The 18735-nt window shown below is 47.4% G+C and overlaps 1 protein-coding gene across 3 annotated transcripts in view; it reads left to right on the forward strand.

Annotated features, from left to right (window-relative positions):
- Positions 1 to 4662: 4662 nt before the first annotated feature.
- itga7 (integrin, alpha 7) overlaps positions 4663 to 18735 on the forward strand; it is a 39518-nt gene continuing 25445 nt past the window's right edge. For all 3 annotated transcript variants that reach the window (XM_062545800.1, XM_062545801.1, XM_062545802.1), the window contains exon 1: positions 4663 to 4924. In XM_062545800.1, the coding sequence (XP_062401784.1) occupies positions 4680 to 4924 (245 nt within the window). In that variant the 5' untranslated portion in view covers positions 4663 to 4679. The remainder of the gene's footprint in view (positions 4925 to 18735) is intronic.

Below are 18735 nucleotides of genomic sequence, written 5' to 3' on the forward strand. Positions count from 1 at the left end.
TCAGTATGCCTATAGTTAACCAGTTTATCCAGTTTGATTGTGACTCATTAATAGTTTACTGTAGTTTACACTGCTGCATGGTCTGCCGTGATTAAGAAAGTACAGTACAAGCCTTAGTTGATCAGCTTATGGTCAAGCTTATGGTCAAGATTTACAGTTGACCTGTCAGATATGTTGCCAGTTATGCAGCAGAACCATGATGGTGATTAACCAGTAATGCACCATCTCAGCATGCGGGTATATAAATGCAGCCATTAAAAGCTTGCCTTTAAGCACCTACTGTAGAATGTTTCAACAGCACAAAATGCGCCACAGGAGACCAGCAAGTTTTCTTTTATTTGTTTTTGATGTGTTGAGGTTAGAGAAAGGCTATCACTAATCCTTTAATGAATTATTCAACCTAAGAAGTCTACTTGTAAAGAAAATGCTGCGAGGCACTGTTTGGTTCTGAAAGAACTGCAAGTCTCATTGAGATTCTCTATCATCAAAATGCCCTTTTTTGCATTGATTATGCTACTGGTGTCTACATCAGACTATAAGCAAAACCGCCGGCGGACATTGTCTATACCATGAACTTCAGTCGCCTGAAATGGCGTGTTTAGATCGAGTGCTCCTCTCTTCTGCAACCTTGTGATTTGCATGCAGATGCAATCTCCCCCTTTTCCTGACCATGAATCAATACCTTTACAGTAACAGTACTGACTGCAGTGACAGCAACCATAAGGAGGTTGGGGGCTAAAAGCGGGAAAAATACACACACACACACACACACACACACACCTTTAAGCAGTGCCATCTAAAAATATGCCCTCTCCTTGAAGTGTGCCTGTGACTACTAATGAGATCTAGAACTCAGGGAGACCTGACATCAAGGCTTTTTCTTTCGTTTCCATCTTTCTTTCTCTCTCTCTCTCTCTCTCTTTCTGGCTTATCACTCTGTGTCTATCACTTTGTTTCACACACAGACAGACACACACACACACACACACACACACACACACACACACACACACTTACACCCACCCACACGCACAAGAAGCATCCATAAGACTACACACCCATCACCGTTGTTCATCCCCTCCCTTCCGTTGCCTACACCGGCACTGCGCAGCATTCTGGGCTTTTTGCCCAAGCTGCCATTAAGATATTCTTGACATTTTCAAAGGATCACGCCGGTTCCCTTCTCCTTTTTCCAGGTTCCTGCACACTGCACCCTTCATCTCTCGAGTCTGCGGCTCCATTCCTATGGAAGGATGGGCTCTGTGGGTGTTGTTTTTATTATTGCCAGATATCATCCCAAACAGTGCTCAATGACTAATCTCCGTTAGACACCGGTTTTAAGCACTTCTCCAAAATATTATGATGAAGATAAAGATGCAGTCATCTCATAAGACCAGGTTGCGTTCTTATTATACTCCTAGTTTCAATGAAAGGCATCTTTTAGTCTTGGACTGGACCCATGGAGTTTTGTGTGTTTTTTGCCCAATTCTGTGGAGAATGTGGGATAAATATAAATATACTCCTTGTATGTTGGAGAGTAATAACACTGTCTCAGTTTGATTTCATTGTGCCAGGTGTCCTCTTGACTGGACCAATCAGAAGGGATGTGATGAAGTGGTCAGACCCAGTGTTGATGTTTCTGTTGCTCTCCCCCGACTGTAACATCATTATTTTGAAGTGCTTGGTTTTCATCAGGGCTCCTTTTAGGGGGCAGAGATGTTTGCATCCAGGAGCTCATAAGGTCACAGGGAAACACGACTTGGGATGATCACCGCCCCTCACTCATTACCCTGGTTCCTCTGATTTCTCTAAAAATGGTGAGTTAAGAAAAGACTGTGTATAGATGGAAAAATGTACTTCCCTCGTTTGTTGTGTGTCTATTTTGAATATCTAACTCTGAGCTCTAAGGACAAATAGCCCTGGCAGGAATTAAATTGTGTGAGGGTGTTGGTATGAACATCCCCAGCAGCATGTTGGAACTGTCCCGTGAACGTGGACTCCTACGGCCTATACAGTCTGGAAATCATTAGTGATGATTGAGCTAATGAAAGAAGCAAATCCCCAGGAAAGCTAGCGGGTAGAGATTCCCATGTCTTAAGCCAACTCTGATGCTTCTTGTACATCTCGTAATAATTACTACTAGCACGAAGCGTGGGTGTGTGACTGAATCTGACTCAAATTTCTCCTTAGGATGAATTTGTGCTGGAGCTTCGCTTGGGAATGAACATTAGGTTTACTTCATCAAGGTTGATCAGTGGGTTCCCACTCTGGAGTGCCAAACTATTCACTAGGAGGCACATACTGTACCACCCACACTTTGCTTTCAAAACCAAATTGAAGAATCTCAAAAGGCTGTTGAGTTCCTGAATGCCTGTTGCACTTGCACAGATGTCCCTCTAGAGGGAGTATTGGACAGGGCCATGTGGTACGAGGGTCTTGGACCCTGTGGGCAAACCCCACCACCTCACGGCAGTAGACCACCACCACAGCACGGCAAAGCCTGCAGTGCAGACAGACCCTGAACAACACAACCGTGACAAATGCTACTGTGTATTAGTCATGGGCGTGCAGCTGCAGGTTATTCACTGTAGTCTCTCCTAGATCTAGACCTGCACGCCCGTCTCAGTATATGGGACCCCCAACATCTCAAGTCTCCAGGCTGTGATTAGGGGTGCATGTAGACTGCAAAATTGAATGTATTGAAATCTCATAGTAGTCTGTATGAATGATTCATTTGGAGGGAACGGAGCGGTGAACGTGAGCAGTGTTGAGGCGGCCTCATCAAATGGGCTGTTCCATTTCGGTCAGCTGGTCCTGTCGTGAATGACAGCTGCATAAGGTCAGAGGGGGGGGGAGAGAGAGAGAGAGAGAGAGAGAGAGAGAGAGAGAGAGAGAGAGATCCAATCAGAACAGCTGTGGGTGAGCGCTCCCACAATCTGGACAATGCAGCATGCTTGGCTTGCCTGCTTCCCTGCCAGCCTGTCTGCAGTGGACACTCTTGACTTTGCTCTGAGTGAGCTGGAGCTGGACAGGCCAGCAGGGGGACTGTCCATCCCTGCGTCCATCCACATACCTCTCGTTTGGTGGTCTCTCCCTCCCTCCGTCCCCTCCCTCGGGGACCCCCCACCCACCCTGCGCTATGCATTGTTTCTCCTTTCCAGGGTGTGACCGAGACGAGCACTTAATGAACACGGACGGCGAGTCTGCGCACACACTGCGGCCAGTGTCTGTTAATTAATCTTCTGCCCAAATCATGTTATCCACATGCACGCCACCATTGTGGCCCACTGACCCTTTTCGTGGGGGCCAGAACCATTTTCTTAATCGAATTTCCTGTAACCGCTCCGCTCCCTAAATCGTGTCATCTCCTTGCGTGATTTCATTGTGGCCCTCCTCTGATTGTTACTGTAAGCGTTTAATTTTGTCGATCATGCTCGCTTCACTTCACGGGACTACGCCTCTTCTCCTCTGCACAGCAGTATACTGTACGTACAGTACGTCCTGCCAGTCAGCGTCAGAGGCCCGGAGATATGATGTGAGCTCGCCTCCCCTGTGGGTCAGTGTGCCTTGTGTGGCTCTTATTGTTGCGGAGGGGTCGGGTCAGAATCTGTGGAGAGTGGACAATGTCCAGTGCACTCGAGCGTGTTTTATTCACAGAAGGGGGAAAAAATATCCTTCTGGTTCTCTCCTTCATGTCTTCTCTTGTTTTTTGGACTTTGCACCATGTTCTCTTCTTCTCTCTCTCTCCCTCTTTCTCTCTCTCTCTTTCTCTCTCTCTCTCTCTGGTTGTCCGTGTGATCCCAGCACCTGCGGGCAGACCTCAGCTCTGCTGATCCAGGACTGGCAGTTTGGACAGGGGCGCCGGTCAACAAGATAAAACCCTCTGCTTTCTTTTCCTCCCATCTCTTTTATTCAGCCCGGTCCAAGTATCTTGACAACCTTGCCTGGTATTTTGGCACGGGTCCCTTGAGTGTTGATGTCAGCTGAGGAGGGGGGGTGAGGAGGGGGAGAGAGAGAGAGAGAGGGAGAGAGAGGGGGGAGGAGTGAGCGGGCTATTCAAGGCACTTGTCCTCTGTCTCTCACAGAACGAGCGCGAGAGCGAAGAGGAGGGGGTAGCTGCGCGCACACACACACTCACACACACATGCATGCATGCACGCTCACTCACTCACTCACTCAGTCACTCTCTCTCTCACTCACACACACACACAGACACACACACACACTCTCCCAAACACACAGGCACGCATGCACGTTAACTAGCACACAGACACATATTCTCAGGCAGCTCTCAGAGTGACAGCAGCACACGGACGGGACAGCAGAGAAGAGAAGAGAAAGAAGAGAAAGAAAAAGGCAAAGAAGAAGGAGAGACAAGGGGAACGAGTGTGAGAGAGAGAGAGGCCGGGAGGAGGGAGGACGGACTGGGAGAGCAAGAGAGCGAGAGAGAGGGAGAGAGATCAGCTCAACTCTGGTGTTTTTATGCTCCTGCGGCACTAACAGCACAAGGGCCCCACTGGGGAGTCGGACTTCAGCAGGAACGGGACAGCGCCGGGGGAGAGAGAAGCACACACACACACACACCGCACACACACATACACACACACACAAACACACACAGATTCACATTCACACTTACACACAGACGTTGTGACAGAGACAGGAGCTGCACTTTGACCATGGCTCCAGAGCACACAGTCAGAGGAGGACAGGTCCCACGCTCCCCCAGAACCCTGGCCTGGAGTCAGGGATGGGGAATGGGCCGGTGGCTCTGGGTGTGCACCCTGCTCTTGCTGCTTACTGGACTGGGATCAGCTTTTAACCTGGACACCTCGGCTCGACTCATCAAGGAGGGGGCGAAAGGCAGCTTCTTTGGCTTCTCTCTTGCCTTGCACCAGCAACTCACACCAGTACCCAAGAGCTTGTAAGTCCAAACGAGTTTGTGTGTGTGTGTGTGTGTGTGTGTGTGTGTGTGTGTGTGTGTGTGTGTGTGTGTGTGTGTGTGTGTGTGTGTGTGTGTGTGTGTGTGTGTGTGTGTGTGTGTGTGTGTGTGTGTGTGTGTGTGTGTGTGTGTGTGTGTGTGTGTGTGTGTGTGTGTGTGTGTGTGTGGGTGGGTGTGTGGGTGTTAGTTTGTGTTTGTGTGTCAGTGTAGTTTGTGTGTACTGGAGAGGGTAAATGGGCTTTTAAAGAGCTAATGTAGAATTGACATTTCCTATAAATGTGTAGAAAAAGTGACTTGACAAAAAAAAAGCCCATTTATTTTAACATGTGGTCAGAGTCCATTAGTTGGAGTTTTGGTGTGGCTGTATGTGAAAGCCCCTCCAACTTCTAGCACTAAGTCAGCTCTACACTATCACTGCTTTTGTGTGCCTTTGTGGAATAGATATTAATTTATTCATGATTGCAAAGATGAAGCAGACAAAGTTAATGTGGAGTGAGGTTATCAGTTGCTGAGACTTTATTGTTCTGTTTGCCAGGCCAGCTCTGATGTGTGTCTATGAAGAAGTTCTGTGCTTATTCTTCTGTGTGATGTCTGCATCTATAGATAATCTCTGAGAATGTGATACTGTCCATATTTTAGCTGTTGAGTCCTTTGCATTTTTGACCTCTTTAAGTGCTGCGCATAAAAGATATTGATCACAGCGAGGACAAGTGCATTTTTTGTTGCCAATCAGAGGTTTGCGTTGGAGTGTTCTCAGCTTCCTTCCTCTCTCCGCCTTGGTCTCCTCCTCTCTCTCTCTCTGCTCCTGCTCCCTGCTCCTGCATCTCATTGATATTACATCACGCAGGGGGTGATTTAGGGGAGTGCAGCGGGGAGCTACAGGAGTTTCATTACGCTTATGGGCCGGCGAGGCTGAGCGGCCGCCGCCCCGGGCCGGTCACAGACTCGTTTAAGTGGGGCCTGATGGATGAGGCGGTGGGCATGCCAGGTCCGGCGTGGGTGAGGCCACCATGCTGAATCAGCAGGAACGAAACCTGGGGGAGGGAGAAGAGGAACAGAGGGAGGGAGAGAAAGAGAGAGAGAGAGAGGGAGGAAGAGAGAGAGAGAGAGACAGCTGTTCTACAACAGTGACAAACCCAAACCTTCCTGACAGGCCATTTAAACATATAGAAACACTTAAGGTATTTTCTAACGTGTGGAGAGGCATTTTAGAGACGTTTGCCTGTAACAGATATATCTAATCAGTCACGGCGTGTTTCATCACTGGCTGATCGGAGTGACACATAGCTTGGCCTGAGGTAAAGCATTGCCTCTGACTCAGCTGTGCTTCACTCCACTGTGAGCTCTATGGAGTGAAGTAAGTGGAGCTGCTTTTGGAGAGTGATGCCACAGGGCTACTGTCAGTGGCTTTGCTCATTGATTGGTATCGGTGTTACTGGACTTAGCCGAGGTCTCGGGGTCCGTCCATCCTCTCTCGTCATGAATAAATGATGACGTCAAGCAGACAGGACTGCGATGACGGAAAGAGTGACCTATACTCGGGGCCGCATGGCGCATGTGTGATGATGGGGTTGATGCTCTCCCCTGCTGCTAGGTGAACAGTGGGAACACTGCTCTCATCTCCTTCCATGACCTATACCTATATGCCAGCTCATTAGCATTTCACTTTTGGTGGCAAGATACACACCAAAATAGATTATATCTGGTCAGTGTTAGATTTGCTATATCTACAAACTAGTATCTGTTTTTAATGGACAGTATATACACATACGTACATGTCAGTATATTTTGCATCATATATAAAACATATATGATAGATAATGTTTTACGAATGTATCACCTTGACAACATCAACATGAACATGATTTTAAGATCACATATCTTTTTTCTGAGGTGTATTTCAAGAGTTCATTTGCAAAAACAGATACCAGATTCCATTTTTACAAACAATTGTGCCTTTTTCTTGTATATTCTAAGTAATATCAATCAAACCTCCGTTGGTTTGTTTTGATTAAGCGACAAAACAGTAAAACAGTCAGTTTGATTGATGTTCTTTGAAAATGTATTAAAATGGCACTTGAACTGAAAGGAACTCTTGGTGTACAACAGTAGTAAAGCCTTGTCTGCATGTAAACATGGTCTGCATGGAGATGAGGCCACTTGTGAACTGTAGAATCAGTTCCGCTCTGGAGCTTTTTAGCTCCGTGGCACCCAGGTCCATTAAGAGACAGAGGCTGGCGGTTTATAGGGAAGTCTGTGGCCGTCTGGCTTCTGTCTGGGTCTCCTCACACTGAGACAAGAAATAACTTTTAAACCATAATAAAGTCAGGTCATTTTTTGAGGGGGGATCATTCTATTAACGTTCACTCTGTCTTACTGTGCACCTGTGCATACAGTGCGTCCATGTCAGTCAGACTCAGGATATAAGTCATCCCTCAGCCTGGATAGCCTGAGGTAGTCAGTGTTAATTTACCACAGGCCCTGTTTAAGTGCTCCATATTTAACAGGCAGTGGAAGTGCCGCATTCTCAGTTTACTCACAGTGGAGTCGCCCTGTCGCCCCGTCAAGGGTGTGCATATGGGTGAGGGTATACTTTTCCGTTTATGTGTGTGTGTGTGTGAGTGCAGATATATGTATCTTTTTATGTGTTTGTATGTATGATTTAGTACGTAGGGATATTTAGGCCTCTGTGCAGATGTGAATATGTGTGTGTGTGTGTGTGTGTGTGTGTGTGTGTGTGTGTGTGTGTGTGTGTGTGTGTGTGTGTGTGTGTGTGTGTGTGTGTGTGTGTGTGTGTGTGTGTGTGTGCGCGCGCGCGCACATGCAATCATCAGCACTACCCGTAAGCTTTGGTCACTGGTATGACTCACCTCAACACGCTGATATTGACCAGGGATGACCCTGCATCGTGTTTAACTCTGTGGGCCAGTACTTATTGGATGCCTGACTGTTGTGCAATCAGGAAATGCAAACATCCTAGATGACCTTTCACTCACATAACCTTTGATAGCAAGAGGTGTTGACAACACAGAAAAGTTGTCATGCATTTATGTCAAAAAACGTAGGTCACGGCAAATAAATATGGACACAAAGAAAGTTATTACTCCAAAATGAAAACAGCACTCTATGACTAATAGGTCATAAGGATGCCACTTATATGGATGACTCAGATGTGGAAACATTATCAGGGGCATGGAGATGGGTATGAATCAGCCTTTTGTGTCTTTGAGGGCATCATCATATCAGTAACGGTGGCATCGTCTGCGGGTGATGGGGTTCCTCAAAGTGAGATTGGTCACTATTCAGGGAACAAAACCCAATGTGTGTGGTATGGTATGACTGGCTAAAAAAAAGAGATATCTTCACAAGAAAACCTCTTGTGCTTTTAGTTTCTTGTGTTCTGCCCAAGTGCTGCCAGCTTTGTATCGCCAAGGGGCGAGGCAGCAGAGTTATTGGATCTGTGTGACTATGAGTCAGTTGTGACTACAGCTTGTGCTCTCTAATGTGAGAGAAGTTTGGGTTACTGTAGCTAATGGCCACCGAGTTCCATTCTCTTTGGTCTGGGCTGAAAACTGAGCCTGTGTGACTCTTACCCCTAAATACCATCTCAGGTATGACTCAGGTGCTTCTGTCATGACGTCCGGAATATCACCATCCCGCCACCACCCACCACGTCAAGTATCCAAGTATCCAGCCCCCGAGAGACACGCCAGCTATCACGGCCAGCTATCGCTTTTAGACGCGGTGTGTGTCTGGAATGCCCGCTGGCGTTTGGCGGGGCCCTGGCTTATCTCCCACCATGCTAACCTTGGCTAGTGTGTGACTGGTTCTCCAGACAGCCCCCGCCGTCCCCTTGCCAGCTCACATAACATAGCATAGCACAGCACTCCCCTCCCAACACACACACACACACACACACACACACACACACACACACACACACACACACACACACACACACACAAACACACACACACACACAAACACACACACACACACACACACACACACACACACACACACACACACACACACTCTATTGACTGACTGACTGACTGACCGTAAGGTGATCCAGAAAGGTGCTTTGGAAGGAAGGAAGCGAGCAGTGGTGTGTTTCACTGCGGGGGAATGAGAAGGGACACCCCATTTGTGGGGGAGTGAGTAGTCTTATTGATCTGTCAGTGTCACTCGCAGCATATGGACTGTGAATTTCAGGGGATGCCAATGTTGTCTTCTATCATTCTTACTCAGTCAGGAGGACACAGATGTGCCGGGGTCATGTAGTGATCCGGGTTACCACATTACAACATACTATTCTCCGTTGACATGCTCTTGTCTATTTATACTCGCTATGAGAGTAGGCTTCCTGTAATAGCTGTGTTTGCGAGAAGAGAGGAGAGAGTTAAACATATTCTCTGTGCCCGACCCGGGGCCCGGCCTGCCTGCGCTGTGAAATTTTCCACTTCACAGGAGGGTGTTTTTTGGCGCTTGTGTTTCGATGGATGCCACAGAATTCACATCACAAATCTCACCTTGGGCACGTCAAAATACCTCCAACACTCTTGGCCAGGTGACTGTGTACATAATGAGAAACAGCAACAAGCTCGAAGAAACAGCACCAAACGTACTCTTTATCCGCTCTGTTGGGTCTCATGAAGTAAAACTCATTGAATTGCCTCTATGTATGAGATGTTCTATACAAATATACACTTGCCTTGCATCAAAGTGCTGCCGAAAGCAAACCATGTTTCTTGTAGCCCTGCAGTATCCCATGATGGGATCTCCAGAGCTGGTCATGCCTAACCAGGTATGCTGTGTTTTTGTAGGTCGCCCAGCTCTAATGTGACAATGTAGGATACACTGCGGTGGTCAGGTTTCAGCCGTTTCCTGTGCTCCTGCAGGCTAAGTTGTTTCCCAGACTGTTTACTATATCTCTTTTCCCTGTTGACTCGTTGGCAAGGCTATAGGTGGGAGTCCGTGGCATTCAGGTAGCCCATTGCCTTGATTGGTGTAGGGGAAAAGCACACATAACATTGCCACACAGAGAGAGAAAGAGGAGAGAGGAGAGAAAGGCAAAATTTTTTTTTGGGGGGGGGGGGGGGGGGGGTTGTGAATAGATGGAGAGCACGGCATGTCCACAGCTAGGCCATGCAATCAAAGGTGTGGTGGGACGGAAAAAAACAGATGAGTTGGGGAAGTGCATGAAATCCCTATAGATACAGCAGGGCTATTAGTGGCCATATCCATCGCAGAGGCTAATGAAAAGCTCTGCAGTCATACCATCAGTCATATCACCAGCCAGCCCAGGAGAGGCTGGAGGGAGCTTTTTTCAGATAGGGTTTGTGTTTACACGCCTGGTTGGCCTTTGGGGGATTATAGCTGCCTGTTTAAAGTAGTAACAGCAACTAAGGGCTTTTGTCTAAATAGGCTACCAACAGGGCTTGGCATGATTTGATCCATGTTTGTACCATTTGTCTTGTGGGCCATGAGTGCCAGGCGCGTTAGATGGTGACCCACTCTTTCCTTTTACTGCCACATTTGTGCTTAAGCTGAAACACTGGAGTGTTCATGCCGCATAAGGCGAAGGTAATAACACTGTCACAGCTCTGTCGTGAGAGACCCATTAAGAACTAAAAAGCCTCGTTGATCTTCATGTTTCATAATTAGGCAACAGAATTACCTTTGAGACCATAACGTTAGCAATGAGCCCCATGGATTCGACGACGGTAAATGAATCCCCCTCCCACCCTCTCTCTGAGAGCTCATCTATATATTTAAATGCTCCACTTCAGGGAAGATGCCAGGGAATAAATCATATTTATGCTCTGACACGCTTGTGTAACGGAGAGCGGCTTCTTCTATTTAAATGGCATGTCACTAAGAATATATGGCTACTTTGTCTCATGACTTTACAAACGGCTTCTCCAGCTGAGTGTCTTTGTCGTTGCACTGTGAGATTGGAATGGTGAGAGACGACGGCCTTTGACTCGAAAAAGACATATTTTAAAAGCGGTGGCAGCGTGGAAATGACACTCTTAGCGCTCTTGCTCTTGAACATAACCTGTCCACTGACAGCGGCCTCCTAGATCTAGACCTATAATAAATGCACGTCTCCCCGGGTTACGTCTCCGTGGCAACATGGCTCTATATTAGCCCCGGAGACTCTGTTTACATGCTATGTAAACTTGCAAACAGGGTAGCCCCCGTCGGGTTGTTGACCCGGACTGTTCCGTGGCTCCTGCCCTGTTGCCCCGGCCTCCTTTGGCCGGTTTAGATGTCAGCGAACCTAACGTGCCCTCCAGCGTCCACTTCCACCCGGGCCCTGGGAGTCACGTTGCTGGGGGAGGGTTGTGCACAAGATCCCCTCTCCTGCCATTCTTAGAGGGGATGGCGCCTATTTCAGACGTCCATTCAGAATAGCCATTAACCCTTTGAGGACTGGCAGGACTGTCATCACTGTCAGATGGCCCTGATAGACAGGAAGTAGGCTACAAATCCAGCAAGCAATCATACTTTTCTTCCTTTTTTCCCATTCTCTATCTATCTATCTATCTATCTATCTATCTATCTATCTATGTCAAATGCATACACACGCACACACACCTAAACACAAACGCACACACACACACACACACACACACACAAAAAGTGATAAAATCAAATGAAAACATCACAAAGTGGAAGATTGATGGCTTTGGATGAATCCATCATATAGAGCGGTCCAAACAAATGTGCATTCAAAGTAATGAGATGGTAAAATTGCACTCAAAATGAATTCAGATGCTCACTAAGATAAAATGCTATTAAACCTTCAATCCTTTAGAATAATGTACTACATGCATAATGCATTAGATCTACAAGAAAAATATAAGGTGGAATTAGGTTTCTTGCAGTGCATTGTTTAAAGGTGGCTCCGAGAGATCCACTGGACGTACAGTACCAGTGTCCTAGCAACAGTGCATTGTTGAATCTGTCTGGAAAAGGGCACAGTGCAACTCCTTCACACATTCCAAACACATTGAGTGATTTCGGCGAGCTAATTTGCATCAAAATGGCAAAACAAAATCTCCTTTTGAAAGGCGGCTTTGAGACTGACAATGACCCCCGGGCCCTCTCCCCTCTTAAATCAATTCATTATTTTTCCGCCTTTCTTTCCTTTCAGCCCGTCGCTCCTCTGTTGGTGTTGTGGCACCTCTGTGCTCCCATTCAGAGGCAGACCTGTTAAATGTGGGGCTGGCGCTCTCCTAAGTTGTGCAGTTTATGTCTTTTAAACTGGACTCCAATGAGGAGGGGAGGGGAGAGGAGTTGCTGTAGCGGATGTGTAGCCTAATGTGCACTGCAAATCAGATCACACACACACACACAGGCACGCACAAATATGCACGTAAATCCACAAAGGCATTCTCTCTCTCTCATTCTCTCTCTCTCTCAAACACAGCACGTGCATATGGACACAAACACAATTTAATCTTTTTCACCATTACACATGCATATGCTTGCAGATGCACATACCACACACACAGACAAGCATGCAGACATGCATACACAAGCACACACACACACACACACACACACACACACACACACACACCATCACGTCACCTTTTATCCCTGTGTAGTGCGCTCTTTCAGATCTCTTTAGCATTCTGCCGTTGTTCCTCTCTCCTATGGCGCGCCTTAAAGAACGGCCCAGTGGGGATCGGGTGGCGGAGGTGGTGGTGCTGCTGGTGGAGGGAATGGTGGTGCTGGTGGTGGAGGGAATGGTGGGGGACAGGGAGGGAGAGAGCGGGAGCTTTCATAAATATTACCCTGCGGAGCAGCGCAGAGGGAGGGACAGTCGGGGCAGATCTGCAGAGTCAGGAGGAAACACATCCTGCTGCGATGGACCCGCCGTGACGTGCCAGCCTCCCCTGCTGGACTCTCCCACACAGACAGATGTCTCACCCACATCTCACCCACATCTCACCCACATCTCACCCACATCTCACCCACAACACTCCAGTGTGATAAAGGCAACTGTGCAGAAATCTCCGATAACACTCATTTAAGATGGTAGATAGAGAGTGCCCGGATTCAGGCAAAAAGTGCATCTCATCTCTTGTTACACGTCTGTACTAGGAGAAGGCAGAGTTTGCATACAGTAAACATGTTTCCTTGGCAACGCCATAGCGATGATTGTGAGTGGCACAGTGCATTCAGTTTTGGGGCCAAAGACAGCAACTGGGCAACTGCAGTATTTCCCACCGTAGTCGCTAGTGCTGAAGTCTGCTAATGATGATATCCAGCAATACTATGTGAATGAGGTAACACAAGCCCTGCTGGGAGACTAAGATAGGATTGGAAAGCACTCTAAAGGCTCAAGTGTTGAGGTGAATTAGTGTGTTGTTGTAGTGTGTGTGTGTGTGCGTGTGTGTGTGTGTGTGTGTGTGTGTCTGTGTGTGTTTGTGTGAGTGTGTGTTGTGTGTGTGTGTGTGTGTGTGTGTGTGTGTGCGTGCGTGCGCCCGTGCGTGTGTGTGTGTGTGTGTGTGTGTGTGTGTGTGTGCGCACGCTGGGGTGTGTATGTCCTGCTGCTGACGGCTTGCCTGGAGGTTCTCCGTCCAGCGTGCTGGTGTGTCCAGGCTGCGTGGCCACCCCCTGTGGCCGGCCAGATTAATTAATCATGACAGGGCCTCCTGCTCTGATAAAGACTCAATCTCCCCCAGCGCCGGCGCGGCAGGAGCTCCACACCGATAATGAGTCCAGATTGGAGAGGGGCCATTGTGCGGAGAGGATATTGGAAAGATGCGGGGGGTAGTGGTAGAGGTGTGAGGTGTGTGTGTGTGTGTGTGTCTTGTGAATGCATTTGTGTGTATGTATGTGAATCTCTCTGTCTGTTGTGTGTTTGTGCGCGAGTGTGTGCATGTGTGTGTATGTGTGTGTGTGTGTGTGTGTGTGTGTGTGTGTGTGTGTGTGTGTGTGTGTGTGTGTTATGCGCATACATTTGTGTGTGTGTGCATGTGTGTGTGCGCGTGTGTGTGTGTGTGTGTGTGTGTGTGTGTGTGTGTGTGTGTGTGTGTGTGTGTGTGTGTGTGTGTGTGTGTGTGTGTGTGTCCATCTACGTGTACTTTAGAGCGAACACACGTGTCCATATGTGTGCCTCCTTGCTAAAACCCTTGGCTGTGGGCCGGTGTCCACTCCAGCCCTGGGCAGACAGCACAGCACAGCCTGCATTAGTATTCATCCAGAGCCTCTCGCAACAACACGGTGTTTCCACTAGTGATGCCTGAGCTGTGTGCACAATGCACCCACACAAACATGCCTGTGCTCCCAGCAAGCTGCTATAAATACCTGGGCTTTTTAAACAGCATCCCTTTACTCTGACCTCATAGGGCTTTATAGGAGCAAGACTCATGTTGCACTCATGTTTACAGCATACAGTGGCACATTTGGGGTCCTCTAGTCTGGACAATGCGCTTTTCCCAGTGTGTGTGTGTGTGTGTGTGTGTGTGTGTGTGTGTGTGTGTGTGTGTGTGTGACCTCACTGGCTATTATTGGGATGGACACAAATCCATCAAATGTAGAGGAAAGCTTGCCGAATGTATGCATGCAGCAGCAGGCTTGTCACTGGTATGGATGGTGGCCATTTTCAATCCATCTAAGTGAATAGAATGAGTCTGGGCCTGCTCTGAGGTAAACGAGGCAAAACCTCAGAGTTAATATGGTGGTGGTGGTGGAGGGGGGGGGCCTTCAGTGGAGCCCCCAGGACCCACATATGAGGGATTAACCTGGCCACTCATGCACAACTAATGGGGACGAGACGGCTGTGGTCAGAAGGGGAAGGGCTGGTGCAGTTGTGTCTTGCAATTCTTAGTCACCAATTAGTGTAGAGCAGAGAGTGCACGCGTGCGTGTGGATAGTGTACCGATCACACAATTAGGGTCTGTCCCAAGGCAATGGGAGGCAGACTTGCATTGCAGATGGTGTGTGTGTGTGTGCGTGTGTAAGTGCATTTATAATGTTGTATTTTGGTGCATCTCAACTGCAACTTGCATTCAGTAACAGCACTCTCTGAAACACTTATTTATGTTATTGAACTGAAGTGAGTCGGTGTTAGTGTGCGGCCAGGTGTGTATGTACAGTATATGTTTCTCTCTCTCTCTCTCTCTCTGTGCGTGTGTGTGTGTGTGTGTGTGTGTGTTGGTATGTGTGTTATATTGCTTATATTGCCTAAAAAGTTGCCTCATGTATCACTAAAAGCAACACAATGAAACATCCATGCTCATGCCCCTTGGCATCAATATACCAGTAACATAATGTAGGGCTTACATGGTACCCAGTTAGTTCATTAAACAACAATTAAAAGGGTTTTGATCCTGCCTGCTCAACAGCACTACACAGTGCAGTATCAATCATTCTGGGCAAGCATCGACAATGTCAGAGACTTCATTCTCTGTATTGTATATCAGTGGACCATGAGTTTGAAGTTGTTACAAACAATACAAACTGTAATGTATTGCTTGAAGCCTTCATTCTGTAGTTCTCAATATGTTCAGTAGTTAATTTGTGCCACTTGACAAGTTCAGTTGTGACTTTTTGAGTACTGTACATCTCTGATTCTGTATTTAGGCTATGAGATGTAACAGGCAGGTCGGCATAGCTGCTCTGTTGACTGTTTGCAGATTTATGGCATGCTTCGTAAGCAGATAAAAGCCGTTGTTTTCAAACACTGTCCACTTAATCAACCGTCAGTGTACTGATGAAGGAATAGATTAGATAGACAGATATGGAAGGTTTGCAAATTCATTTCATGTTCCATTTAAAGTGTAATTTTAGTATTTTCAAAGACTTTTAAATTTGATACATGGTGTGGCTACTGTATTTCGATACACTTAAAATAAGGGTAAAAATACATTTTAATGTGTACATTTTAATGTATTTTTATCCATCCCTGCAGTTACTGAAGTGAGAAACAGCATTTGTGCATTATTGGCCAAGTTAGTTTCTAGTGCAAGAAATGCAGATCATTTCAGAAATATTTTCAGTTATTGAACTGAAGTGAGTCTGTCTCTCTCTCTCTCTCTCTCTCTCTCTCTCTCTCTCTCCCTCTCTCTCTCTTTCTCTCTCTCTCTCTCACTCTCTCACTCATTCTGTGTGTGTGAGTGTGTGAATACACCCTTTGCAAACCTGGGACAGTTGCCCCATCTGGTTCCAAGGATGCCCATTTACTTATTGATTTAGAGGAGGCAGGTGGCTCAAGGAAAACAAATCAAATCCATGGCTCCTGCCTGCTGCCATGCCTCATCACATTTCCACTATTAATGGAGTCTTTTCATGTTTTATTCACCGATAGTACAGGTTCACTACCATATCAAACAACACACAAATCAATTAAATCCCTTTAATGTCCCACTGGCAAACATTTTCCACACAACACCTGATCTCATTTAGTGAGGGGGAATTGCACACACTAAAGGCTCTGATGCGTAGGATACTCCTCAAGCGTCATTCTATGAAACCTTATGGATTTAATAGATGATTGTAATTGTTGAATAGAAAATGTGTGTGTTTTGTCCACTGTCATGCAAATGACACCTGACTACAGTTAGTGTGTGTAAACGGCGCACAAAAAGTGTCAACCGCCCACTTGAAACTTAGCGTGCCAGTGAGTGAACCACAGGCTTGATGAGGCCTCCCTTTGGAAATGTGCTGCTGGCGCAGCTGTTCCTGTCCATCGCTCTCTCTTTCCTCCCCCTCTTCCGCTCTGTCTCTCATCATTCCTTTTCTCTCACTCATTCTAACCCTCTTGAGCCCTTGTGTCCTTCTCTCTCTCTCTCTCTCTTTCTCTCTCCATCCCTTCTCGGACCAGTTCTGTCCAGTTGGGCAGTCCGGCGGAGATACGGGATAAGGGGCTGTGTCGGCTGAGTCACTGTGCAGACACGTCAGCTGTTGTTTTCTTATCAATAAAAAGCTGAGGCCAATCAGCTGGGAAAACAAGAGGCTTTCAGTAAAACTCACTCCTCATTTGCCCCCTGAAGACCCTTTTCTCTCCTTCTGCCCCCCCACCCCCCCTCTCTCTGTCACCTGTCTGTTCACCTGTCTGTAGTGTCCACATAGGCCCACGCTGACCTCTGTAGCTTTTCTGTGTACTCTAGTCTTCTTTTTTTGAAGGCAGCTGAGATCAGCGTATAGCAACCCCGTGTATTGCTTTTAAAGCACCTGAGTATTTGAATTTCCTGCTGCTTTATGTGTCCTATCAGGCTGCCTTTGAAGATGCGTACCTGTGTAGTCCAGTCAAATCTCCCCTCAGGCAGAGCAGCGCAGCGCAAGCCTGCGTAGCTTTAGCGTAGCTTTAGCCCTGCCCTTGCTGCTTTGGGTCTTGTCAGAGTCTCGCCCCGAGGGGGTAACAAGGCCAGATCTGAGGACCTTTAGCTCTCCTTTTGGACCCTCAGAGACGATGATGGTCTCAAGAGCAACAAATAATTTCCGGACAAACGAACGGACGGACATACGGACGGATGGAAAGGGGCAGAGGCAGGCGCTGGGTGGAGGGGAAGAGGGATGGACAGCAGCAGAACGAGCTGAAGAGAGAGAGAGGGGAGAAGCCGAGGGAGTGCCACGGCCACAGGGGTAGAATTGATTTCCACAGCTGTGCTCTTATGTAATTGCCCCTGTAGAAACAGCCTAAAGACAGGGATTATGTGACGTCTTATGACCAGGATGGTGAAACGCATCTGTGTTGTTCCGACTTCCAGCACTGGCACTAGCTATTTATGGTGACGACTTAAGTTCTACAAATTTCAGGTTATCGTCTTTTCAACTTCTTTGAAATCCACTCTGATTTGATGGTTTTAATTACTTTTTTTTCAGCTATTAAAGGAGTCACCCAACCTACCCAATCCAAAATATCCCAACCAGAATAATGATTCCCTTTTATGTCATGAGTCATGCCATGGGGAAGGATTCCAAACAGTATTTGAGAAATTACCAGGATTAGACTTAGATGACAAAGACTTGGAGAAAAAAAAACCTCCAGCTATTTCAAGAATGCTTCATCCTGGTTGCCTGGTTGGTTCAGTTACCCTGCTGACGGATGTGTTTTTGGGTTCTTCCCTCATTGGCGGCTCCATGGAAAATAATAATCTGTAAGACCGCTCTGTCACCCCTATTGTATCCTCTAACCTTATCTGGAGCATCAGAGAGTTTTATGGGTTCCCCCAATGGGTGCTTGTGTTGTGCAGAATGTGTTTTCCTCTCCCGATGGCTTTGCTTTGAGCTCCATCTCATGAGGGTCTCTTTGACACTAAGCTGATTTGGCTGATTAGATTGTGGTCCTTTATGCTCAGGGCTTCAGACAATGGCCTAGGCCTTCGGTTTCCTTGGAGGAAACGTTGAAGAGGGTTCTCTCTCTCTCTCTCTGCCTCTCCCTCTGCCTCTCTCCATCTCTCTCTCTCTCTCTCTCTCTCTCGCTCTCTCTCATCACACCCATGGCGGAAACGCTTCACGCGGGGCGATAAACTCCATTAGGCAGGCTTCCGCATATACAGCCGGCCAGTCATCATAACAAAGGTAGCACGAGATTCAAGAGCTGGGGGTCGAACTGCCTCAGAAGCAGGGACCCTCCAACCATGGGAGAGAGAGATGAGATAGGGGTAGGAGCTGAGCTGAGCCAAGGCCAATGGAGAGGGCTGGTGGGGGGAAGGGTGGCTGTGCTGATTTGGGTGGGGGTGGGTGGGTTGGAGATTTCGTGGCCCTCGAGAGAGTTAGCGCTGGGGTCAATAAGCACCCACCTCTTGCAATCATGGGAATCAGGCTAA

The sequence above is a fragment of the Sardina pilchardus genome, chromosome 9 (assembly GCF_963854185.1).
Source record: "Sardina pilchardus chromosome 9, fSarPil1.1, whole genome shotgun sequence".
Taxonomy (NCBI): Eukaryota; Metazoa; Chordata; class Actinopteri; order Clupeiformes; family Clupeidae; genus Sardina; species Sardina pilchardus.